General features: G+C 53.4%; 1 protein-coding gene and 1 pseudogene across 1 annotated transcript; both read right to left on the bottom strand.

Annotated features, from left to right (window-relative positions):
• Positions 1-22,005: 22,005 nt before the first annotated feature.
• Positions 22,006-23,040, bottom strand: TEX44 (testis expressed 44). The gene is made up of 2 exons (XM_087864326.1): positions 22,538-23,040; positions 22,006-22,453 (listed from the first exon to the last, which is right to left on the bottom strand). The coding sequence occupies exons 1-2, from the start codon at positions 23,038-23,040 to the stop codon at positions 22,006-22,008; spliced, it is 951 nt and encodes a 316-aa protein (XP_087720452.1).
• An 840-nt stretch (positions 23,041-23,880) lies between these two features.
• Positions 23,881-24,237, bottom strand: LOC123790070 (small ribosomal subunit protein uS8 pseudogene; annotated as a pseudogene).
• Positions 24,238-26,935: the final 2,698 nt, after the last annotated feature.

The raw sequence follows: 26,935 nt of genomic DNA, 5'->3' as shown, positions 1-26,935 counted from the left end.
ACCCTCCGACCTCTACCTCCACGGTCCCACCTCTTCTTTCTGACTGGACCTCCTGCCTCCCTCTTTCAAGGGCCTGGTGATCACACTGGGCCCAGGATAATTCAGGATAATCTCCCTATTTCAAGATCCTTACTCCTACTTGCAAAGTCTCTTTTACCACATGAGGTAGAGTATGCAAGGATTCCGCGGATTAGGACACAGAGGGACATCTTGGGGGCCATTATTCAGCCTACCACGAGTATAAAATGTAATATGGAGAGACATCTGAAGACGGACACTGAGATTAGACAGATGCTAATATTTTGCCTTATTTTCTTCAGGTTTTGTTTGTTTGTTTGTTTGTTGTTTTTTGAGATAAAGCTCTACAAAAATAGCCAAAGCCCCGTGTGGCTTTCCCTTCCTTCTCTCCTCAGAGGTAACCACTTCCCTGAGGTGGGTGAAAATCAGCCCCGTGTATGTTTCTGTTATTTGCTACATATTATAAATGAATTTTGTTGTTGTTGTTAAAGATTTTATTTTCAAGTAATCCCTACACACACCCAGTGTGGGGCTTGAATTTACAACTCTGAGATCAAGAGGCCCATGCTCTACCAACTGAGCCAGTCTGGCACCCCTAAATGAATTATCATTTTTAAATTTTTTAGAGATTTATTTATTCATTTGAGGGGCACCTGGGTGGCTCAGTCGGTTAAGCATCTGCCTTTGGGTCAGGTCATGATCTCAGGGTGCTGGGATCGAGTCCCGCATCGGGCTCCCTGCTCAGTGGGGAGCCTGCTTCTCCCTCTCCCTCTGCCCCTTCCCCTGCTTATGCGCTCACTCTCTCTCTGTGTCAGATAAATAAATAAACAAACAAACAAATAAATCAAAATTTTAATAAAGATTTATTCATTTGAGAGAGCGAGAGAGAGCGAGAGAGAGTGAGGGAGCATGGGGGGGCAGAGGGAGAGAGAAACTTTAGCAGACTCCTCGCTGAGCTTGGAGCCCTACACGGGGCTTGATCTCAACACTCTGAGATCCTGACCTGCGCTGAAACGAAGAGTTGGATGCTCAGCTGACGGCGCCTCCCAGGGGCCCCCCAAATGCATTTTTAAACAGAACAGTACCATTTTTAAATGTGTTTTGAGACTTTAAGTAAAAGGAATCACTGTGTGTACCATATTTGCAACCTGCTTTTCTAACGCAATGTTTTGGACATTCTGCATGTTGATACATGAAGACTTAGTTCCTGCATTTTCACTGCAGTGTGGAGCACCTCCCATGGGCAAGTTAGAGTTCATTTTGTCCTTGCTTTTGTGGAGAGACAGATTGTTTTCACTTTTTGTGCTATTACAAACAGTGCTTCAAGAAATATCTTTGTAAAAAGAAAATATCTCTGTGCGTGTCGTCTGGAACACCTGTGCTAGCGACCTCGGGTGGGGATACAGCGAGCAGCGGCGTGGCTGGGTCTGGGATTCGTATGCCTTCAGCTTCCCCAGGGTTGTCATGCGGTAATACTGCCAATGACAGTGTTTAAAGATACCCATTTCCACATAGCCCCAGCATCTGGTATTTTCAGATTTACTATTTTTTAAGATTTATTTTCCTTACCTATTTTCCAGTCAATCTGTTCTGTTCCCAATCTTCATGAATGTGAGGCAGCAGCGACCTTTCCTCCATCTTGACCCCGAATGACAAACCCACGCAGGAGCCCCTGTGCTCTGCGTGGTCCTTCAAGCTGTCCCCCGATTCTCTCTCTGCTGAGTTTCATTTGGGCCAGCCCTAGAGGAGCTCTCCCCAGTGCGGTCCTGAAGCTCTCTGTTCTCCCCATGGAAGGCCGTGGAATGCGCAGGGATTGTCTACTGGGAGGAACGAAGCCTTCTGCATTACTGCCCCTCAGCCTAAGTGAATGAGGCAAATCTAGTCCTGGCAATGTGAGTAAATCCACTCGAGAATTCCTCAGTCCCGAACTCTCCAGAAATAAATAGCCATATATTTTTCCTGTCCTCAAGGGTGTTCATGAACTAAACATGCCAATTAACTAAATAAACTATATCCTGCATGCCAGCACGGAGGAATAAATCCAAAGGCTGTGACCTTTCTTCCCAGGAAAAGCCTCTTTTCTTTAGCAGCCTGTGGCTTTTAGACACCAAATCTTGGGTTCTAAGTTTTTACAACCCCCCATCCAAGGAAAGTGGTGGGCTAGCCATCTTCAGCTCTCTCAACATGGGGAAGTCATCTCCGAGTTGTCTGGCCTTCATAACGATCCAGATCTCCTCCTGCTGCTCCCTAAACAAACTGAGATGGCCTTGTCCTCATGGATGGATGGTGAGCCGAAGTCAGTTCTCGGCCATCTGCTTCCAACCTCACAGTCTCCTGAACTTGGTCTATTCCTCTTAGCTCTACATACCCATTTACAGATCCCCGTATTCCTGATAGCAATGGCTTTGTCTGCGATATGTCCCTGGACAAGATGGTGCCTGAAGGGTTGCTTCCCAAAGGGATCAGCCACATGCTTCAAAGGGAACCCCAAGCGCTGCTGGGGGGGGGGGGTGGGGTCATCCGTAACCTCCTGCTGCACAATGGCCGGGGGCTGCGTCTAGGGATCCTTATACACTTGTACGTCTTAGCATTTGGAATGAATCCCTTGCTCAGTTTTAGGCATAATAATGTGGATACTTTAGGGGCGCCTGGGTGGCGCAGTCGTTAAGCGTCTGCCTTCGGCTCAGGGCGTGATCCCGGTGCTCTGGGATCGAGCCCCACATCAGGCTCCTCCCCTAGGAGCCTGCTTCTTCTTCTCCCACTCCCCCTGCTTGTGTTCCCTCTCTCGCTGGCTGTCTCTCTCTCTGTCAAATAAATAAATAAAATCTTAAAAAAAAAATGTGGCTACTTTAGAAGCCATTCCCTTCCCATAAATTAACAGTTTGCAGTTCTGATGCTCAACATGCGTCCCCTTCTTATTCCTGGGATTTAGGGAGCGGAGGGGTTCACAGAGGCCAGCATGGCATGAGGCCCCTTTGGGTCCCAAAGGTTACCCTCAGTCACCTGACGGGTATACGAAACTCCACGTCAGTTGTCTATGAGAAGCAGCTTTCCAGAGAATAACCCAGACCCACGGAGCCCAGGTGGACACCAGCCCTGATTATCGTCTTTCTGGCGAAGACTGCTGGAAGCTCAAAAGCCTGACAGAGGTGCCAGGAGGCAGAGGGACAAGCCGGCCACAGAGGAAGTCACCCAGAAACCCTGGGAGTTGAAATCCCTTCTCAAGTGCTTGTTTGCAAAAAACAAATGTTTCCTAATGGCGCTCAGAGGGAGTGCTGGGCAGCCACCAAAGTGAGTCATTTGGCAGATGTCAGGGCTGGGTTGTCCTGGGCTTCTGAAGAGCACCGAGGAAGCCCAAGGTCACACGCCTGCATGGGACTCCGCTCACCCCACTCCTCTCTCCAGGCTTTTAGATTCCTCAGTTCTTTCTCGCTGGGCAATTGGATCAACCATCTGAAGTTTTTAAAGGAGCTAGGTGAAATTTTTGTTTCCGGCAGAGCAGTTTAAATCCTGTCCTCAATGAGGGGTTCATTTAACTCCTAAGTACTCGATTAGAAATTCAGATATTGGGGCACCTGGGTAGTGCAGTCATTAAGCGGCTGCCTTCGGCTCAGGGCGTGATCCCGGTGTTCTGGGATCGAGCCCCACATCAGGCTCCTCTGCTGTGAGCCTGCTTCTTCCTCTCCCACTCCCCCTGCTTGTGTTCCCTCTCTTGCTGGCTGTCTCTCTGTCAAATAAATAAATAAAATCTTAAAAGAAAGAAAGAAAGAGAAAGAAAGAAAGAAAGAAAGAAAGAAAGAAAGAAAGAAAGAAAGAAAGAAAGAAAGAAAGAAATTCAGATATTGTTTCTTCAAGATCTAGTCAAACTGAAGTTTTTATTCTTTGACGATGACATCTCACTAATTAGGTTCTTAAAATCTCTTACCCTGTGGTTTACCTGATGGCCCTTCATAGTTTTCCGCCTCCCGCTTCCCAATGCCAGACTCTCCCCGTCTAGGGTCTTCTCGGAGGAACAGGTGGGTTGATATATCCATTCCACGGCAGTGTGCGCTAAACTTGGTTCACTACGATGTAAGAAGGAAAGTGTAGGTGTCCTATGATTGCATCTGTGTGTGTCTGGCTGTGTGAATGATGTACGTGAAATTTCACCATGGAGAGCCGGAGCAGGCTCTCATCTCTAGCTGATCCTGCCTCTTTCTTAACTCCGCGTTCACGGACATCACGTTGGTAGCTTGAAATCAGCCATGGTGGGAGTATTTACACCATGAAAACTGGCAAACACTATAAACCAGGGCTTTTTGTTCCATGGGGGGGGGGTGAGGTGGGAGTGAGGGCTTAGAAATCTCTGGAAGAAACAAGAAACACCAAAAACAGTTACCTGTACAGACGGGAACTAAAGAACATGGGTATTGGAGAGATTTTTTTTTTTTTTTTGGCTTTTTGAATTTTTTATGTGCATAACTATTTTTTTTTTTTAAGAGAACTTTCTTTTTTAAGAACAAAGACTTCCTGCTGTGTTTATTAATCCCAAACCATCAGCTGGAAACTGCCTGGGGCAGAACTGTCCGATTGAGGAAGAGATCAGAGCCTGGAGAGATGTCTTTATGTGGCCTCAGTGGAGTGATGTCCTGGGAGTGGGGTTTGGGGCTGGGCACACATAGAGTACAGCAGCAGGCAGTCCTTCTAGAACCTCATGCCGAGTCTGAGAGGGGAGTCAAAGCATGCCAGGCCCCCAGCCAAGATGTCAGGACAAAACTCGGGTCACCAAACTCCAAGAATGAAACAGAAAAATGGGTATGAAGATAGGACCCTAAAAATGGTCCAGCTCTAGGGAGGCTGGGGGAGGAGACAGGCTAGCAGGGGCACCTTTCATCCGAGGGTCTTTTAGATTACGGGCCTGAGGGGCAGCTTCTTAGGCCATTCCTGAGGCCGTTACCCGTGCAGTTTAAATTCAAAGGGGACATATGCTCTGCCCAGGAGGGAAGGAGGGCAAACTGGGGCAGTGAGGAAACAAACAAGAGGCTGATTCCTCATCACTGGGGAGAAGGCTCACCACCACTTCCCGGGAGAGGCCGTCCACAGTAAACAAGTTCCAGGGAATGAACCAGAACTCTGGTCAGATTCCAGGAAACTCATCATACTCCAAAAAAGGACCCCTAGAAGCCCTGGTCTGTGTCTGGGAGTGGGCTGGGAGTTCCCACTGGAGGATTGGGGGAGTGGCTTGGAAATCCTAGGCAGAGGTAATGTAGGCCTCAGGTGCAAGCTGCACCACAGCCGGAGAAATCCATCAGATACACAGCAAGATGCGGGATCTGGAGGGCAGTCCCAGGATGCGCTGCTAGGACCCCACTGATGAGGGAACCTGGGGGTATGGTCCCATCCCTCCCAGAGGGCCAAGATGCTTGGGGAAGGAGACTCTCCAGGAAACGGAAAACAAGGGGCCAAACATTTGCCTGGGATGGCCAGGAGGTTGGGGGAGGGAGCACAGTGAAAGGATGGAGTGGGCCGCTCCCCTGGCAACAGCCAAATGCCACAGTCTCTGGCCTCCAGGGCCCTGAGACATTTCCAAATTCCACCTGACAGCATGGCCAGCAGCCTTTGAAGTCGTGTCAGGGCTGCCGCTAGTTACAAGGGAATTGAAAATCCCATTTTATAAACACCTAGCTGGGTACCATGCAACAAGGACTAATAAGGCCATGTCTTGGCCCCCTTTCTTTTTAACGTGCTGCTAACGTTCTTCAATTTTTAGATAAATCAGATGCATACATCTCCTATCACTGGCACACGAGATCCCTATCTCCCCATACCCTGGGGCCTCGAACAACCTTAAAATGCCACTGAACCTATTAACAACAGTCAGCCCCCAAAGTCCTATATCAATGACAGGTAAACTAAGTCCCTCTCTGCCGACAGTTGCTTTCGACACGTTGAGTGTGGAGTTCCCAAGGACGTCACTAAATCATAATAGCCACTGATTCAGTTACTTGGGAGCATATCTGACAGTTGACTCACCCCTCAAAAGAGCCTGTCACGAGGCCAGGAACCCCTCATGAGATACCAGAGGAAAGCCTGCAGAGTCTCAGTCGTTCCCTTAACCGACACGGAGACCCGCAGCAGTGTTTGCTGAGCGCCAAGGACGCAGAGGGCGCCTGGCCTACGTGCAGGAGAGGATGGGCCTGTGACTGGTGCCGCCACGACCAGGCCTTAGGCCCCAAGGACAGCTCTGTGCTATATTTGGGACAGTATCTCTTGCACCTAACGGGAGGCCTAGCACTTAGTAGGTGCTTAGTAAAAAATCGGAAATGAATACTATAATATGATCCTTTTGATAACAAAAATTTGGGAAATCAAAAGGAAGTGGTTAATTCTAACAGGGAGTTCAAGTTTCGTAGCAGAGGCCGCAGGTCAAGCTGGTCCTTGAAAAATGGAGAAGTCAGTGAGCAGAGAAGGGAGACGAGCAGTCCAGAAAGAGGGCAGTGATGTGGCAAGAGGCCAGGCAGGAAGGGAGGCAGGATGAGGAGGGATCTTGAACTGCAGGTAGGTCCAGGCCCTCCTGACTCTGCACACTGTTCATAGACTCTAGAGTCCATGTGACAAATTCTTAGACTCAGGAGCCAAGTGGCCTCTTTGTCAAAGAGTGGAACCATGTCACGTTTCCCTTTTCACCTTGGCTGCCTGGGAGCTCCTGAAGTGCAGGATCCCTTACGCTTTCCACATTCCTTCACGGTCCCATGCAAGACCTTTCCCCTAAAAGATCCTGCATTAGTGCTCTGCTGTTGCGTAACAATTCAATGACAAATGTAGCATTTCAACACAAGCCACATGTATTAACTTGCAGTTTCTCCCTGAAGCGTGGGCAAGGCTTAAGGGGGTCTTCTTCCTTGCAGGCTGTCCGGCAGAGGCCTCAGTTTCTCACCTGCGTCAGCTGGTATCTCAGTATCCCATCGTCTCTATAGGCAGTGCACAGCACGGCAGCGTGCTTCTTCAAAGCCATTGCAATCTCCTATAATGTAATCAGACGCACACGAGCACAGCCCACCCCTCATCTCTGCCTTATGCTATTGGTTAGAACAAGCCCCACCCCCAGGCAGCCCGCGGTTTTAGAGAGGCAGGAAGACCGGGAGGAAGGATCATGGGACCGCCTGGGTCCGCCGGCCACAGGTCCTCATCAGATATTAACAGCTAGTTAATTAAACTAGTCCTGTTGGCACTTAAAGATATCACCATTACACACAAGAAGGCAGTGAAGTGAGTTCTCTGCCTCCTAAGAATGCTCTCTCTGCCCGCACAGCATCCGCCGCAAGGCTGGGCAAAAAACAAGTCAATCAATATGAAATGAAATATCCTAGGATTCGCATTACTGCTGGAAGGACCTGGAGTTTTCTACCATCAAGGTAATTATCGGCTTGTCATAAATTTCTCGATTAACATATGTAATTTTAAAAAGCCATATACCAATTGTAAGAGCCACAAAGTGGGAACTAGGTCAGACACCACTATTATGAATGTGGGCCCTTCCCTAGAAAAATGTCTCCTACCCCACAACACCTATGATTTTCCCCTACTTTGCTGATGAGCTATGTACATGGGCACTGTTTCCCAATTCTGTTAGTGCAAAATTTGACCAGCACAGCCTAAGAGCCTGGGCTCTGAAACCAGGTGACCTGTGCTGGAATTAAACTTAAGCACTTACTGGTGTGACTTACTTACTGCGTGACCTTAGACAAGTCGCCTTTTTTTTTTTTTTTTTTTTAAAGATTTTATTTATTTACTTGAGAGAGAGGCAGAGGGACAGGGAGAAGCAAACTCCAGGCTGAGCAGGGAGCCCGACGTGGGGCTCAGTCCCAGGACCCTGGGATCATGATCTGAGCCAAAGGCAGCTTAACAGACTGAGCCACCAGGTGCCCCTAACTTTCAATAACGATAGCAAATGTTTTAGTATTTGCTATGGGCCAGGCTCTTATATTAAACCCATATAAATTCATCTAACCTACAGACACCATTAGTATCCCCATTTTATAGATGAGAGAACTGAGGGCTAGCGGTGAAGGCCTGGGATTAAGATTCTCAGCCTGGTCGAGAGCAGGGAAAATGAAGCACAAATGGTGGACAAGACAACGGAGGACAAGGGCACAGCAGAGTGCTGGTCAGAGCGCTGGTGCCGGCAGATTCTCCTTCCAGGCTGCCGGCCCCACTGCCAACCCCTGCCAGGTAGGACTGGTTAAGGACTGTGGTTTGCCGTTTGAACCACTCCTGTTGCCTAAGACCTTGAACGGGTCTCGCACCCCTTTGCAGGGTGTGGTGAGAAGAAAGGAGAAGCCAGAATACCACCGTTGGGGGAACTGGATTCCATCCCGCTTCCAGCCATGACTGCTTAGAAAACAAGATAAGGCACCAGGGAAGGAGGGAAGGAGCCCGCACTCCCCCTCCCCCCCAGAGAGCGCGCTCTGGGCCTCCCTGGATCTGGAGGTTCCTTACCCTTCATCCTCCCCCCACCCCGACCTCTTGATCTTCAGCCACGTGGAGCTGCCTCCGGTTGGGCTGTGAGGAGGGACCAGCCAGGGACTCCAAACCCCCCACACAGCCAGACACCGCGTAATCCAGCACCCCGTCCTCGGCGCAGAGGCCCCCCTCACCCCTAGACCCCTAGGCCACCCTGGGAGTCAGCCTTCCGTGGTAGGGCTTAGCAAGCCTCACTCAGAAGCAAACACAGCGTTTCCTCCACTTTTCCCGCCAACATGGCCGAGTAACAGCTGAGAGGCTCTCCCGGGGCGCAACGCCACTGTTGCAGAGACCAAACTGCAGGGAGCTCAGCGTGGGCCAACTGGATGCTGTCGTGTGCCCGGGATGGGGCCGTGTGCCCTGCGGTGCGTGAGGATCCCGTGCCTGCGCTCACTCCCTGGAACAGCCCCCCCCCCCCCGCCTGTCTCCCCTTCCTTCCTTATGTTGGGGAGGGGGTGCACTGCACAGAGGAGTGCGTCCCCCGCGCTCTGGCGCTTGCTGCTGCGAGTGTGCTGAGTGTGCCGTGTGCTGGGTTGCCCGTGGGGGTGGGGCGGCCTGCACGCGGTGGACACTCGGTGTCCCCCGGCTCTGCCCCGCCCGGTGCGCGCCGGGGTTCCCCTCTGCAGTGGGGTTGGCCAGGCCAGGCCTCCTACCGCCCCGACTGCACCCCAGGCCCCTTTGGGTCCTTCTACAAGCCGGAGGCCGGGGCGGCCCGGCTCTGGCTCCGCCAACACTGCACCCATCTGACCTCCGTCCGCCCCCCAACGCGCAGCCCGGGGAGGGAGGGACATGGGGCGCCAGAAGTGCTTCCCAAAGAGCGGAGGTGCGGGTCGGGTAGTCAACTTTGCGCACAAATGTACAAAATTGCGCACAGGGGCCGCAGGCCTTGGTTTTGGGGACAGGAGGGACGGAGCATTACGTCCAGAGACTGCTCGGCTTCCCGCTGGGGATCGCGGGGGTCCTGCGGGAGGGGGGGAGGGGGGCGCCGCCCGACCCGGGCGCAGGACGCGCCTCCGCCAAGCTCCAGTTGAGCCCTGGAAAAACCCCGGCGCGCATGGGAGAGGCGGGCCAGCTCGTAAGGACGGCGGGAACAAAGGCGGCCCGCGGCCGGATGCAGTCATGGAAAAACCCAACGGGGCGCCGGGGCGGGGGCGGCAGGGGAGAGGCGGCGCGCGCCCCGCAGCCCTGCCACCCTCGCCGGCCGGTCTGGGCGGGGCTGCTTCCAGCCGCCGCCCCGGAGCGCTCCCGGCGGGCGGAGGAGGGGGCGGCCCGGGAAAACAGAAAATGCTGGAACGGGAAGGGAGGCCCATGCCCGGGGCCAGAGAACGAGCAGCCCCCACGGTCCGGATGCTCTCGGCCGCGAGGCGAAGGAAGGGTGGCCCTGGCTGGTACTCGCCTGGCACACGCAGTGCTGCACACGGCCACCTGGCCCCTGCGGCAGCCGGGGGTGGCCAGTCCGTAGGGGGCGCACACAGACCCGCGCATTGGCCCGGACGCGTGTTCCGAGTCGCAGACACTCCTCCTGCACACACAGGATCATTTACACGCACGTGCGCACAGACACGCGAGCTACCCATAGCTCCCAGAGCAGAGCGCAGGAAAGGCCGAAATAGACGTTCGTTAGGGCGGTCCCGGCGTTTAGATACAGAGGCTCAGAAGCTGGGGGCGGGGCCTTAGCCGAAGCGGCGGTTGGGCCCCCACCCCCACTCCTTATTGCAGGTGCGGGGACTGGACCACCTGGGCCGACGACGTGCCCAGGTTCCGCCCGGGACTGGAGTTTCCCTCCAGTGCGGGCCGCTTCCTGCCCTGGCCTAGCTAGTCTTGCGAACCTGGCTGCAGACTGGCGGGCCGCGGGGGTTTTTATGTAGAAAAGGAAAGTGTTGGCTCAAGTTGGACCTAGTGACTCCTGAGGCCTTTTCCAGCTCTGACTTGTTATGAAGAAGGAACTGGACCCAGAGGCCATAAAAGGAGTTGGTGGGAGCCGAGAAAAAAGTCTTTGGCCCCAATCACAGGCTCTTCTTGGTTCAAATGTCCCCTTGTCTATTTGTGCTGCTCCCTGCCGTGGGCCGTCAGGGGGCAGAGCCTAAACCTGTGGGGTCCCTAGGGTGGGGAAGGGATGTAGAGGGGCCAAGGACTAGAGGAGACCCCAGAATCTGCCAGAATCGGAGGCCGCTGTATTGGGGTGGCAGGAGGGGGTTCCTGAAGGCCAGAGGGCAATGAAGCAGGAGACCAAACTTCAAAAGTTTCAAGAAGGGGCCATTTTTATGAGCGCTGGCTGTTGGAACTGTTGCTGGAACACAGTAGGGAAATACAGGAAGATAGAGGTTCTGGCTTCCACTCAGAACACAGGGTCAACAGAAGCAGGGACACCAGCAACATGACCGGGTCAGATGAGCTGACATCAACCTGTGGTCCCCTTGAGAAATGAGGTTGGAATCAGATGATCCAGCTCTGTCTCTTCCTAGCTTCCTGGTTTGGGGGATCTTGTCCAACATCTTTGGACTTCAGATTCCTCATCTGTAAAATGGGAACAGGAGCGCCAGCACCAGTGTTTTGGGGATTGAAAGGATGTATAAGTCCCCGTTCCATCTTGCCTTCTCCCCTTTTCCACTTCTCAAAGTCCCCGGTGCTTGCTCCCTAGGACTTCCTCCAAGTCCTAGTTTCTTGTGAGCAGGTGGGGTCCAGAGGGGCGAAGGCTGGGGAGCAGCGCCCTCTAGTGGTCAATATCAGGAGGGTCCCGTCAGTCCTTGAAGACACGCCCAGGCAACATGATTAGAGCTGAGGGTATCTGGCAAGTTAGAGCCTCCCCAGGGCTGATCGTGGGGGCGCCACTCTGGGAGGCCTTTCCTTCTGATTCAGTTCCCCCTTGGAACTAGCAGAGAAAATGCTGCTTCCCCACAGCAGTCTCTCCTCTGACCTCTGGCGGCCCAGCTTCTGCAGCTTTAACAGGCTTCTCTCACTTCTGCCCCGGAGGAATCTCCGCACTTAGCGTTCATACTGGGTTTTATAGCTTGCAAAACCCTTTGACACACATCACTTGTCCCTGAGGTGTGCTGTTTCTGGGTGGTGATAGCGCTGGATGGATAGAGGATCGTGGTTTGGAGTTCGGCTCGAGCGCAGTGGGCTGATTTGGATCCTGCCTCTTCCATCCAGCTCCGTAACCAGGGCGACGTTCAAAACATTGAATAATCCGTAGGGCAGGCAGCGACCAATCAGAACAGGCCCTGCTCTAACCGCCAGGTACGGCCAAATGCGCGTGTACCTGCTGAAGATTCTGGAATAACCTTAACCTCACGGGGCCTCGGTTTCTTCATCTGCAAAATGGGCATGGTGGTTGTAATAGTCCCGCTTTATAGGGCTGTCATGAAGACCGAATTAGTTAATGCGTGTAAAAGATTGAGAAACCAGTGTTTGACACATAGAAAGCACCAAAATAAGTATTAGCTTTATTACTGATCCAGCTCCTCTCAGACTCAGTAACTCAGGGTGGTTGCAACTTTTAAGGGAGACTCCCCAAGTGAGCCCACTGTGTGCCCCTGGGTTCACCTCCTGGCTTACCTCCCACTCTCCCCTTCTCCTTGTCTGGCCCTTCAGTTACTCTATTTTCTAGAAGTGCTTCTCAAACTTTACATGCAGCTGCATTTCTGGGGGATCTTACTAAATTGCAGATTCTGATTCAGGGATTCTACCTTTCCTCTAAGCTCCCAGGTGGCACTGATTCTGGTCTGCGAAGTAAGACTCCAGAAGATCATTGCAGACACAGAAGGGTCTGCTGGTTGACCTGTAAATATTTATTGAGCACCCACTCAGTGCAAGGCGCGTGGGGGATCCAAACAAGTCCCAGGACTGGCCTCTAACCTCAAGGAGCAGAAAGGCTATTGCACAAACCCCAGTTAGTCACGATCAGGCCAAAGGGCAAACATGTGCCAAACAGCAGGTGATACACATGGTGAGTCCTGTCTTTGCCCAGTAGCGAGAGTGAGGCTCTAAACAGGTAATTGCCATAATTGCCCTGCTTAAAGCTGCCCCATGGCTCCCACCTCACTCGGAATAAAACTTGAATTCTTCTGGATTATTCTTCCAGGCCCTGCATCATCTGGCCTTGCCTCTGACCTCATCTCCCATTACTCGCTTTATTCTAGACTCACATTTGTTCCTATGAACCCAACATCCCAACGTCCTACCTGAGAGCCTTTGAACTTGCCTGGTTGATGCTTCTCCTTCAAACTGGTGAGTGCCTGGCCTCTTGTTGCCTCCTCAGAGAGACCGTCCTTGACCCAGAGGATGTTTGATCTAAAGTAGCTGCCCCCAGCTCAGATCAGATATTCTCTATTGTGTCATTCTGGTGTTGTTTTTAATAGAACTTCGAAGTTTGATGTTACTGCATTGTATCTTTGGTTGCTCTATGTCTGCTCCATGAAGGCCGAGGTATTTGCCTGCCTTATTCTGCTTTACCCCCAGGACTTAGGACCGCATCTGGTGCATAGTAGGCCTTCAGTGAAGATTTGTTGAATGAATGAAAGAACAACTGTCATAGGCCGGTTAAAGAGGTGGGAGGGGCCGATGGGTGCCTCCGGTGGGTGAGAGACTTCATAGACTAGTGTACAGGAAGTTTATCAGGGAGGTCTCCTGGGGTCACAACTGCGGAAAGGTCCGGAAGGTGGCAAAAGCAGGAAGAGGGAGAAGTAGGGCTTCAGGCCCAGCTGACCCTTGGGGAGCTCGCAGGCGGGGGAGGTCTTTCACCATCATCCCCACTGCAGGGCCTGATCCTGGGTGAAGGTGAACCCAATAGGCTGAGGCAGAGGCTTCCTCCCCTGGTTCCCTGAGGGCAGAATGAGGTGTACCATGGGTGTGACATAGACCTTAAGAGGCTGCATACACACCCTTGACTTTTGTTCTTATATATTGTTTGAGAGTTGATTCCTGCCAAGCCCTCATCAATCAGCTGCTACATTTCACATTTCATCATCTTACAGAGATGCCCCTTATATATTTTTTCAAGAGCAAGTGTTCTTCAGCTGAAAATAGCCAAACATCCAGCATTTGCATAAATGAACATTTCTGAAAGTATCCTGTGATTTGGGCACTTTGATGGGAAAGCACTGGACACATCCCCTCCATGAGATATCTGAGGAATCCCAGCTCTGTTTGTGTTGAAGGGGTGGTTAGGAAAGTGCCCCCAGAGGTGGCCGGCATGGGGAGAGGCCAACAGATGGACCCTGATGGAGGGAACAGGTAGACTCTGTCCCAGAAGTCTGCTTGGTGTTTAGGACTTGCCAGCTGGGTGGGCCGGGGTTTGTGAGTATACAACCCATGCAGTCACCCAGGGCCCAGCATTAGTTCAATGCTCTATTGTCACCATCTTGACAGTCTTTTTTTTTTTTTTTTAAGTTTATTTATTTGTAAGTAATATCTACACACAAAGTGGGGCTCAAACTCATGACCCCGAGATCAAGAGTCACCTGTTCTTACAACTGAGCCAGCCAGATGCTCCCCCCCCTTGACATTTTTAATAGTTTTTGAACAAGGGACCTTCTTGCATTTTCATTTTGCCCTAGGGCCCACAAATTATGTGGCTGGTTCTGCACACCAGCTCTGGTTCCTAGGCGCAGGGTCCATTCCTGAGGAATCCTCTGGGAGAGTCTGGCAAATCTGGGGGGGAGGTGAGCCCAGGTGCATCCTAGAACAGGTCCTGTGTGTGAAACTGGGATCATGGAGCCAGCTTCAACGGGAGGAGAGGGGAAGAGAGGGGAGGGGAGGGGAGGGGAGGAGAGGGGAGAAGGGCTGCACCCTTTTCTTAAGTGAGGATCAGGCTGTGGAAATTCACTGCCTGGGAAGGACAGCCCAGGGGCTGCTCTTTCAAAGATACCAGATGCCTCTGGTCCTCAGCGCCCCTGGTCAGTGGTCAGACTGTTGACAAAAGTGAAGGTTTACAGGGATGGGGCAGATGCCTCCCTTGGGTGGGACAGGCAAAGCGTGCTCTGGCTCCTGGGCAAATAGCTGGTCTCCATGTCAATGCATACCAGTTCTCTGAGACCTGGGTCCAGGTATCCATGTCCCTGGATCCAGCCTGGTCTGGCTCATTGTGCCGGGGGAGGTGGCGGTGGCTCCCTGGAGACAGACTGTGGGAGACTTGATGTTATCCTCTTACAACAGGTGTCATTAGGAGGGAAGAGCCTGAGAGGCCTGGCTAGACTGCATGGCCTCAGTCCTGAGACCCAGTTACACCCCCCTGAAGTCCTAGGGGCCCCCCAGGAAACCTGAGGCCAGCTCTCAGGCCCACAGTTTTTTCGCACACCTGATGGGTCTTTCTGCTCATGCTGCGTCCTGTCCCTCACCTTCTCCCATCCAGATTTGAACCTTATTCTCTCTCCTCTGTGACTGATGCCACCTGCCTCAGTTTACCCAGGGACGTGTCACTTTCACTCTCTTGCAGTTCGTCCTCAGTGGGCAGCACTGGGGCTTGTTTCCTACATTGTCCCCGGGTCATTTTTGAACAAGGGGCCTCTCATTTTATTTTTGCATTGTGCCCCCCCCCCCCAATTATGGAGCCAATCCGCTGATGTGCTCACCGGGGCACGGAGGCCAGGTACGGAGGTGTTCGAGATCAGCACCTGACGCGGGGTTCTGAGTGCTGGAGGTGGCTGGCAGCTCTGAGAGGGCAGCGAATGTCCACCGTCCCATGGGAATGCAGTGCTGAGCACCTACTGTGTGCAGCGAGGGCCGGGCCGCTACAAACAGAAGCCCCTTTCTTCCTAGAGTTTACTCAGGAGAGCGTTTATAAGTAGGACAAAGCCCGCCGATCCAGGGGCCTCCCCCTCAGGCGTGGGGAGAAAACCCGGGCGGCAGGGAGCGGCGGAGGGGCGTCCTCCTGTAGGGCGCAGACGCCGCCCCGCCTGGGTCGCCGGCCTCCGAGAGCTGAAAGGGCCTCTGTGTTCCGTCCCCCGCCTGCCCGCGGGCCAGCAGCGCGTTTCCTCCGCTGCGCCAGACCCCGGAGGCTCCGCAGCCCCTCTGGGGACAGACACAAATAGTTCCCGGCCCAGCTGCCCGGCCAGTTACCTTGGGAACCAAACTCAATCGCCTGACGTCACCCGGCCGTTGCGTAGCAACCGGCGTAGACTCACCCTCGCGCGGCCCCCGCCCCGGCACTGAGGTCTCGGTCGCCAGGGACACGGCGGGGCGGGGCGGTGGCTGTCCTCGCCGCCCCTCGCCCTCCGGGCCGCGCCCTCGGTCCCGCCCGGAGCTGTGCCCACCCCACTTCCCCCCCAGCCCCGGCGGAAGAGGGCCGGCCCCAGCAAGGAAGCGGCGCCGCCTGGCCTCCGGCCGCCGGTGAGGGCCCGGCGCAGCCTGGGTGCGACCCTCGGCCAGCCCGCCTTTCTCTCCCAGAGAGGGGCCTTTGTTGGCCGTCACCCCGTCTGACTGCCCCAGTTTTCCGTTCCAGTCTCGTTTCTCACCAGGCCCCAACCTGGGCTCCTGCTCTGGCAACGAGGAGCAGGTGGCCGGACGGGGGCGTTTTCACTCCCCTCCCCTCGGGTCGCCCAGGAAATCTTTGCCTCGCTTGGCCACCTGCCTTGGGGGAGGAGACACCGGGCCCTGCTCACGCCACTCTGCTTCCCTCCCTGTTTCGCTCCTCCACTCCTGTGCCTTCCTCTGGCGTCTGTCCTGTGCCATTCACCTCCTTGCCCTGGCTGCAGTCTGACCAGGCCGCCTCTGGGTGGGGGGCGGGGCGGGGGGCTCCCTGAGCGCCTTGCAGAGTTTCTGGCGTGGGCCTCCTTCTTAGGCTGCTCTATCTCCCTCCCATCTCTGTTTCGTACCACGGCCGATCTTTACGTGCTGAATCCCAAAGCCCAGAACTACGCAGGGGCCGGCAGTCATCTGCCATATCTGCCCCTGCCCCGGTCTGCCTCAACTTAGCCATCTTTGGTCAGGGGTTAATCCTAACTTCCTCCTCTTGCTAGAGGACCTTGCTTATCTTGAAGTTCAGTGTGGTGGAGGCCATCTGTGGGAGGTGCTTTTCCTCACCAGAAACTATTTTGACAAGTACTAATAAAATGCAGGGGGTCAGAGGCAAAACCAGGTGTTTTAAGTGAATCCTATTTCCTCATTGGTTGATATTTAAAATTCAGAGATGCAAAGGAATCTTTTTTAATTCATGGCGTTAGAGGGAGTATACTTAAGAATGCCTCAGATCTTCCCAAAACACATGGTCATAGGAAGCTTCTGACTGGGTAGAACATTTACAGACTGGTGTGAAAGTGGTTTTTATCTGAAGGCCCCCATTCAGTTGCAGGGGGAGGGGGGTTAGAGCAGTGCCCCCTGCAGTGAGGACAAAGGAAAGCCAAGAGGGGACAGGCTTCCTTAATTCCCTCCTTCTCCTCTCTGGGAGGGACACAGCTCAGGGTGCCCAAGAGCCACCTGCTCAGGGAGGTACCGGGAACTCTGGATGAGGAAGGCCTTTCCAACATGTGATCCAGGCTGGGCCAACCAGAGCACCTCCCTGAGGATTTATCAGGCAGAAGCAGGGAAACAGATCTTTCCTCTCAGTCTTGGAAGCGCAAGCTTGTGGGACTGGAGCCTTCAGGAGCCACGTTCCCTGCACGGAGCAGAAGCCTGGAGAAGACACAGAGTTGCCATGGGAGCTGGAGGACAGTCCCTGATCCCGGGCATCTCCAAAGCCAGTTCTTCCTAGCCCTTCTCTGCCTGGCCCATCAATCTGGGCCTAAGGAAGCTGTTTCGGGCTGGTTTCTGTCACTTCCAAGTTAAAAGACTCCTGATCAACAGACAGACAATGCAGAAAACCCCAAGAAAGGGAAAAAACTGACATTTGTCACATGCCCATGGTGAAATGCTATTTTTAAAAATATGTATTATTGGTGATAGCATCCCTGTGAGGCAAATGGGAGACCTATTTTATAAATGAGGAACCCGAGCCTGGAAATCAGTAGGACCTTCGTCTAGTATCTCAGGGTCCACTTGAGGACTCCACAGGGGGGAGGGGGCAGCCCGCTTTCAGGCTCAGGCTCAGTGGGTACTGCTCTTCTAGAGACCCCCTCAGCCAGGCCCCACCCTTGAAAGCCTTTGCCATGGTGGGATCCTTTCTGGAGGACTCTGGGCTGTCTGAAGTCTGACTTGGAGTGCTCTTCTACAGACATTGCCATGATCTTGGGCTCTGGCGGTGACTTCGGTGGGAGGGTCTATCCCCTCTGCCCTTGTTCCTTTTTTTTTTTTTTTTAAGATTTTATTTGAGAGAGTGTGTGCATGAGTGGGTGAGGGGGGCGGGGAGGGGCAGAGGGAGAGGGAGAAGCAGACTCCCCGTTGAGCAGAGAGCCCGACCCAGACCCAGCCGGGGTTTCCCGAGTCAGCTCGATTGGTGGTATCTTAGAGTTTATTTTGAACCGTGACATAATAAGAAATTCATATTTGGTCTCTGCCTCACCCCTGCCCTCTTCCTGGCACAGAACTTCTAAAACTCTTGGAACTTCTTGAGTGGTTGAGAGGGGTGAGAAGAGCATCTTTTGTTAGTCATAATATGCCCCTTTCAAAGATACCTGAATTTCCATAATTGACTCTTGGAGATGGGGGGGGGGCTAGAAACCAAGGAGCCAACAACCCTGGGATTAGAAAGTTGAAACTTTCAGTATCCCCTTCCCCCACCTCTGGTGAGAAGAGAGGAGCTGGAGACGGGCTTAATGACCAATGATTTAATCAATCATGCCTATATAATGGAACTTCCGTAAAAACCCTAAACAAGAGAGTTTCTGGGTTGGTGAAAGCATCCACGTGTTGGGAGGGCGGCACACACCAACTTCTGGGAGACGGAAACCTCTGTGCTCGAGACCCTTCTGGCCCTTGCCCTATGTACCTCTTCGTCTGCTTGTTCATTTGTATTGTCAACAATATCCTTTATAATAAACCAGTGATAGTGTTCTCCTGAGTTCTAGGAGTCCTTGTAGCCAATTATCCAGCCTGAGGAGACAGTCGTGGGAATCCCTGATCTGTAGCCACCTCAGACAGAAGAGTGGGTACCTAGGGACCTGAAGTGGGGCAATCTGGTGGGACTGAGCCCTCACTTGTAGGGTTTGTGCGAACTCAAGGTAGTGCCAGAATTGAACTGTAGGACACCCAGGTGGGGGGTCTGCAGAGAACTGGAGAATTGCTTGGTGTGGAAAACCCACACATTCGGTGTCAGAAGTGTTGTAAGTAGAGAAAATTTTCTTTTAACCCCCATTTCTCTCACAAGTGTGTCTCAAATCCCCAGGCAAACATCTTCAAGGCTGGGCTTTGGCCTTGTGCCCTCCGGGTACAGGCCGGTGCCACCTTCCCCCCAGCAGAGGGTGCACCCTCCACTCTCAGGGACTGGAAGCTCCAGAACTAGGCAGTCCCGGAAATGGGGCTTCCTCTCAGCCTAGAGAGGATCCAGTCTTTCATTTAAATATGTAAATGTGTCCTTAAGACCTTAATTTACCTTTACACTTTGGTACATCCCCCTGGGGGGGCTGCCCTTATCTGTGGTCACTTTCTTTTGCAGACACCCTTTCCTGGATAGATCTGTGCCTCACCCAGCCAAACCTATAAACTTGGCCACAATCACATGGTGACTTTAACCAATTAGCCAAGTGGCTGTAGACTAAACAATAACATTGTCCTTACCAAACAAGTAAAAACACTGACAAAGATTTAGCCTTTTTTTTTTTTTTTTAACCATTCTCAAGATGGCGTCAAATTTCTGACTTTTCTTACAATGAAGCTTCTTTTTAAAAAGATCTTGCGGGGGGGGGGAAGATCTTTGAACTTTTCCCACGGTTTGAATTTGTAGGTCCCCCACCCCCACATCCCCACAAACACACACACGTCTCAGATGGGAAAAATAACAGCAGCCTCTGGACACAGGTTGGGTTCTCTGGAACACAGGCTCTGAGCCCGAGGGCGGGGAGGGGAATGAGTCGGCAGTACAAACCGCAGGTCACCCCGGCCCACCCCACGGGGGCGCTCTGGAGCTGGAGCTGGACGGTCAGGCCTGAGACTGGGGCACAGACCCGGCCACGATGCGGGGCGGCGGCTCTCTGATTGCTATCCGCTGACACTGCTCCCTGCAGCTGGGGGAACAAGTCCTTCATCGAAGGGGACAGGGCTGGCCCTCACAGTGTCCACCGTGCCACGGGGGTGGGGGGAGGCCACAGTGTCCCTTCTGCTGGCTGCCAGGATTTGTCGGTGCCCTTCCCTTGGCCAAGCCCCTGCCGGGCTCAGACGGCAGGACGCTGTGCCCGCCCGGGCGCTCGGCCCAGCCGAAATGTCTCTCTACACAGAACCTCTGTCACAGGCCCATCTCTCAGCGGCACATCACACATCCAAAAAGATGGTTGTTGATCCTGGAGGAGGGCTGCTGGTCATCAGGTGTTAGCCCAGCTTTGTGGGGGCGTGTCTCTGCCTCAATTCTCAACCCCAGAGAGTACCCTCCCTACAGCCAGCCCGTTCTTCTCACATCCGCTCATTCTCCCCCCCCCCCAACACACCACCTTGTTCCCACTGTCTCTCCCCAGTAGTCTTCCCCTTGCTCCATTCTCAGCCCTCACTAGGCCACATGCCCGATGGGCTGCAGGACTCCCGCCTGTAGCTGCTCCCGTGTCCCAGCCACTGCTTCCCTCTTGCCCGGGGAACGGGGCCTTTCCCCAAGTTCCCGAGTCGGGCCTTTCCTTTCTCCCTCTGGCCGTTTGATCCAGAGCTGGGGTGCTCCCACTTCGGTGCTCTTCTCACCCTCAGCCCCCAGGGTGCAGGCCCGACCTTCTCCCCGGGTGCACTGGCACCTGGATGCCTGGGGCAGCGGGTCCCACCTACAGAGAAGATGTGTTCATGGGGGTATTTGACGACGTGACTGTTTATTCCACAGCAAAGAGGAAGGCTGGAGCAAGTAGGGAAAGTCAGCCCTTGCTGCACAGAAGCCTCTGTCATAATCACGGCGACAGCTAACACAGAGCTCTCAACTGCGTGCCAGGCACTGTTCTATGAACTTGACTCATTAACTCATGTTGCCCTCGGAGCAGCCCGAGGCCGTAGGTACCGCTATTATTGACATTTTACGGATAAGGAAACTGAGGCACAGGGAGATGAAAGTTACACACTCAGTTAGTGGGAGGGAGAGCAGGATTCCAGGCAGCCCGGCCCCCAAGTTGTACAACGCTTTAACTGGCAAAACGGTGTTGGTCCAGCAGCTCTTCCTGTGGGAACCCCCACTGCTGGGCTGACCCTAGTGCCCTGCCCCCCCCAGGTAGGTGTGAGGCCCAGGCCAGGTAACGAGGTATTCCATTTCCAAAGCCTTAGTGACTGGTGCGGGACAGAGAGCAAGGGGGCCAAACCTACCAGAGCTGGTGAGAACAAGGGCCTCTGTCTTTCCAGGAAGGTGGCTGAGCCGCCTGGGAACGGCGCCAGGAGGAGGGCGGGAAGGGCAGAGCTGGAGAGACAGAGCCCTGAGGACAAGGCTGAGCCCAGATCCAGCCACGCCCACTTGGCCACTGGGCTTTTCGGCTAATCCCTTCAGCCAATCTGGTTGGAGTTTGGTTTCGTCCCTTCCAATCTCCTTCACCTTGGCAGTCTCTCTCAGGCCGTGCCTGCCAGACGGTGGCATTTACCTGGTTCAAAAATTGTTTGTGGACCGTGTTTGGGGTCTACCCTGGCATCGTCATCACCTGTCCTCTGCTCTGGGCTCAGGTCAGGTGGAGCTGCCCTCCGCCCTCCCCAACTAAGCGCGCCTCCGGCCTGCCTCAGTTGCTGTTCCTGTCCCCTCTTTGGGGGGACGCCACCGCTCCTCTCTTTTCCCGTCTGACTCCGTTGATCTTCTGGAAGACCCCGATTACCGGGATCTGAACGGACAGTCTTCCTCCTCCGAAGGTTTTGCTTTCACGATGAGGACAGTTCACGTCTCACCGACAGAAAGTGGCAGCTCCTTGAGAAGAGGGCTAGACACACCTGGTCTGTCTCTGTGTCCCCTTGGGGCCTGGCATCCCGCTTCCTCATGGGAGCCCCCTGCACGGCAGGGGTGGCAAAGGCACTGCCTCTGGGGGCTGGGCAGGTGACATCAATCACGTCCCAGCCCTGCTACGCCAGCAGGGCCCCCCCAGCCTGCTACGTCAGCAGGGCCTGGGGAAGGGTCAGGTCTCACTTCCTCAGGAGCCCACTTACTTGGTTGGAGATCCAGGCAGGGTCAATGTTTGCAAGTTTGAGGACCTCATGCCCGGCCCCCTTGCCAGGCTCTTCTCTTTCTGGACTTCAGTCCCCAGCCCTCAGCCGCCCCCCCCCCCCCACAACGGGACAACCTGAGAAGCCCTCAGGGGACACCCTTCTGCGCTTAGAAAATAAACGCTCGCCAGTGCTTTATTGCCCGATCTGGGGAGAGCCAGCCAGGGCAGGAGTGGGCAAGGGAGCAGGCGTGAGGGTCCCACGGCTCTCAGAAGCTGCTGAGCCGGTCCTTCGGGGCTCTGTCCGTGGGGTCTAGTCAGAATTTGGGCCATCATGGGCCTGGCCGGGGAGAAGGTGGCTGGTCAGGTAGCGCACGGCCAAGCGGACGCCCTCTACGGTCCTCTGCTCCACCCTCTCCAGCATGTGGGTGATGGAGCGCAGAGCCGAGCTAGTCCCTGCCATTGGCCCAGAGGAGAAGGTGCTCCCCAGGATGCTGGAGACGGAGCGCAGGCTGGGGCCAGTGCTGTGCAGCAGGTCAGTGACGGAGCTGTGGCCGGAGGCCAGGAAGGCCGTGGCCATGCCCGTGGTGGTCTCCGACCACACGAGGACGTCTGCCAGGGAGCTGATGGTCCCCTCCCCTCCGCCCAGCAAGCTGGTCATGGAGCGCATGTAGGTGTTCTCCTCATCGGCCTCGTAAAGCCTGGAGTCTAGGGACCTCCTCCCCAGGGCCACCTCCTGGGGGCCAGGCGAGGGCGGGGCGCTGCCTCCTGGGGACGGAGGGAACTGCTGAGCCTGCAGGTTTCCCGAGCGGTCCTCCGAAGCCCCTTCTGTCACTCCCTGGGACCTGTTCGTGTCAACGTCCAAGGCCTCCGGACCCTCAGGTCCCTCCTCAGCAGTTTCAGTGGTGCTGGTGGCCTGACTGCCGAGCCCACCATCCACGTCTGCAGTGCGCTCGATGGGCGGAGCATCCCCGTTCCTGTGGAACTGAACCTGAGCCCTTGGGGAAGCTGGAGCTGATTCTCCTTCTCCGCCCGGGGTTGCTGCCGTCTGCGATGCCTCCCCCATCAGGGGGTCAGCTTGGGAGGTCTGAAGACTCCCCGTCACACGTGAATCTTGCCCTGGTCCATCGCATGCTTCAGGCTTGTCCTCGTCCCCGGATGCTGATGTGGGTTTCGAGGTCGCCGACTCGACCGAGGCCTGATCTACATCCCGCTGTTCAGATGACGCTGCAGCACCGTTAGCCACCAGGGCGTCTGCGGGGAGGGGGGCCTGGCTGTCTGCGGGTCTGCCGTCGCCATGTGTCGGGAGGCTGGCAGCTCTGGCCTCTCCCGAGGCTCTGCTGGTCATCTAGGCCCTCTGTCACTTGTGCTGGTTGAGGGGGCGGCCACAGCCCTGCTCACCTTGTTCAGGTGGTGAGGTCACAGGGGGCAGTAGGCAGCTGGCGATGTCATAGGTACTCGCGCAGCAAAGGTCCTGAGCCTCTGCACTGGCTGTCCCACTGGGCTGAGTCCGCAGGACAATTTATTTATTTATTAATTAAAGATTTTATTTATTTATTTGAGAGAGAGAGAGAGAGAGAGAGAGCACAAGCATGGGGGAGAGGGGGAAGCAGACTTCGATCCCAGGACCCTGGGATCGTGACCTGAGCCAAAGGCAGATGCTTAACCAACTGAGCCACTCAGGCGCCCACGGGACAGTTTATAGCCGAGTTTGCACGTACATAAGGAGAGAAAGGCAAATGTTTTGGGGCAAAAGTGGAGGTGTGTGTGTAGGTGCAGGTGCTGGTGCCCACAGGAAAAATGGCACAGATGGCGATTTATCATAAATCTTGTAAGGAGCCAGCCCCGGCACCTCTCTGTCCACACTGGTGACTCAGGACCTGGATTTGGCCAGTCTTTCTGCTGAGTCAGTTTCCCAGCAGTGGTGAGTAGAAATAAGTGAAGGCTAAGGGCCTTAAGGAACATATTATTGGAAACGGGAGGAAAGGCGATCCTTGTTATAAAGTGGCAAAAAACTTGGCCGAATTGCGTTAGTGTTCTAGTGTTTTCCAGAAGGTAGAACTTGCGAGCAGTGAAATCAGAAGAAATTGAAGCAATTTCTTTCTTTTTTTCCGTGGAGGCATTTTATTTGAGTGTATGTATTACATCCCTAGAAAAAGAATCCCAGGCGTTTCCCTCCTGTGTGTTTTCATCGTGCTTCTTCATGGTCCATGATGTCAGCTGGGGTTGTCAGTGCAGTGAAACCAAACTGGCGGGACGGGAGCAGATTATCCTGCCGTTTTTCTAGATCTTTGAGCTGCACATCATCAAATCTGGGGCTCATCACTCCGTACTTGTTTAACCTGCCCCTGGGGTTCACAACACGTTCCCCAGCTCTGTGATCACCAAGGATTTCGAATTTGCCAATGCAACCACGCTCCATCATCATAGTTAGAAACCGGACAATGACTTTGGAGCATGGCCTAATAAGAACGTGGCGTTTGCCTCTCTTTTCAGCATCGTTAATGTTCTTGAGGGCGTCTGCCAGGACACTCATGAGCACCATTACGGCAGCACGGAAAGAGCAGAAATTGAAGCAATTTCTAAGCAAAATTTTGAAGGTGTGGCTGGGCTCCTCTGTGTATAGTAGAATTCGAAAGGAGGGAAATGACTTAAAGATGGAATTATTAAGCTAAAGGGAACTAGAACGTAAAGATCTGGAAAATTCTCGGTCTATCCATACTGCAAAGAATGAGAAAGTGTGTTTGGATTTTTATGGTTTAGGATCTCACATTTAGGTCTTCACATCCATTTTGAGTTTATTTTTGTGTACTGTGTTAAAAAGTGGCCCAATCTCATTCTTTTGCATGTAGCTGTCCAGTTTTCCCAGCACCATTTTTTAAAGAGGCTGTCTTTTGTATATTGTTGCCTCCTTTGTTGTAGATTAAGTGACCATATAAGCGTGGATTTATTTCTGGGATCTCTATTCTGTTCCGTTGATCTGTGTGTCTGTTTTCTTGCCAGAGCCACACTGTTTTGATTACTACAGCTTTGTCGTATATCTTGAAACCTGGGATTGTGATGTCTCCAGCTTTGTTCTTTCTCAAGGTTGCTCTGGCTGTCCGGGTCTTCTGTGGTTCCATTCACATTTTACTATTACTGGCTCTAGTTCTGTGGAAAACGCTGTTGATATTTTGATAAGGATTACATTGAATCTGTAGATTGCTTTGGGCCTTGTGGACATTTTTTTTTATAATAATATTTTTTATTATATTAGTCACCATACAGTACATCCCTGGTTTCTGATGTAAAGTTCGATGATTCGTTACTTGCGTATAACACCCAGTGCACCATGCAATACGTGCCCTCCTTACTACCCAACACCAGCCTATCCCATTCCCCCACCCCCTCCCCTCTGAGGCCCTCAGTTTGTTTCTCAGAGTCCGTAGTCTCTCATGCTTCATTTTGTGGACGTTTTTAAGTAAACTCTAGGCCCCATGTGGGGCTTGAACTCACGACCCCAAGATCAAGAGTCACATGCTCTACCGACTGAGCCAGCCAGGCACCCCCATTTTAACGATATTAATTCTTCCAATCCATAAGCATGGAATATCTTTCCATTTTTTAAAAGATTGTATTTATTTATTTGAGAAAGAGAGAGCCCGGGGTGGAGCAGAGGGGGAGGCAGAGGGACAAGCAGACTCAGCGCTGAGTGTGCGGAGCCCCAAGCAGGGCTCAATCTCATGAGCCTGAGATCAGGACCTGAGCTGAAACCAAGAGTTGGAAGCTTAACTAACTGAGCCGCCCAGGCACCCCCCCCTTTTTTGGGGGGAATATCTTTCCATTTTGAGTGAGTGTGTTTGGAAGAGAACACTAAGGGTGTGGCCAAGCAAACATTTGATGTCATCAGGGCTGCCACTCCCTTGAGGACTGGTGAGGGGGAATGCCGATCCGTGTCTGACATCTAAGGGGCTGCCAGCGTGGGACCCGGGGGTGAGGTGTCTGAGGGGCTGCCAGCCGGGCATAGCCGCACATCGCGGGCTCTGCTCCCTGCACTCCTTGTGACACAAGATGGACAATCTCCATCTTCTTCCTGCTCAACTGGGCTGGAAGGGCAGAGAATAACAAGAGAGCTGTAAACCCCTGAGTATTCTTTGGACAAGTGCAGACCCAGGTAAGCCGACTGGTGCTCTTTGTGGAGCAGGGGGCTGGAGTGGAAGGGCGCAGTCTTATAACCGTGCTTCCCCTGGGGTCCTCAGCTAACAGTTAGTGACCACTTACCACAGGCAGGAGAAGGAGCCAAGCATCTAATCCTTCCAACTACTCCGTTGTCTCTAGGTAGGTGTACATCTATTATTATACCCATTTTACACACAGGGAAGCCGAGCCTTAGAGGAATAAGTGACGCATTCAAAGTCACGCTATTAATAAGCCCTGAATCTGGGTTTTGAACTCTGTCTGGCTTCGGAACGTGAGCTCTCCAATGCCCTCTTACATCTGGGGTGGGATATGAAAAATGTTGGCCGACTAGCATGGTAAGGACACTGGATAATGCAGACAGAGGCCTACCGTAATCGCATCACATCAGTAGGTGACGGTTGGTGTCACTTCTCCCGAGCACCAGGCTCAGTGCTCATTAAGTATTTCTTCTCCCCATGAGTAGTGTGCTGCCATGTCAGAGGTCACAGGGCAAACCCAAGTTTGTTGGGGTGGGAGGGACCAGTTGGTACGAACTTGTACCTTGTGAAAGAATCATGGAGAAGACTGCTAGTGGCTCAGGCTAGTAGCCCTTCTTCTTTTGTATCAGAATCCCAGTTTGTTTCAGGGTGGCTATGTGCTCAGCCAGAAGAATGCATCCCCCGGCCTTCCCTGCAGCTCGGTAAGAGCTTCCGGCCAATGAGATGTAACGGAATGTATTGAGTGGAATTTAGAAGACTTAGAGAAGTCTCCAAGACTTAGAGAAACTAATGCATAGCAAGTTCAACGGCATCTGCCAGACTCCAGAGCGCACACCGCCCCCCTCCCCACCCCCCAGCCCTGCCTCTAGTTAGTAAGTTCTTGATGTTGCCTCACGGACAGCCTGTGGCCCACTAAGACCATCAGGCATTCTTCACAGGCACTGAAGCCAAGCTCCTTGTCCTCCCCTTCTATTGGAATTCAACTTTTGATTCTGTATGTTGCACTTTACACTTACCGTTGTTAAATCTCACCTACCTTAAAAATCGGCGCCAAGGAAAGATAAAGTAGAATAAAGAGGGATTGAA

This window comes from Ursus americanus, chromosome 1 (assembly GCF_024610735.1).
Source record: "Ursus americanus isolate L20-20 chromosome 1, mUrsAme1.1.p, whole genome shotgun sequence".
Taxonomy (NCBI): Eukaryota; Metazoa; Chordata; class Mammalia; order Carnivora; family Ursidae; genus Ursus; species Ursus americanus.
Note: the sequence above shows the minus strand (reverse complement) of the source record. Positions and strands in the feature narration are given on the sequence as shown.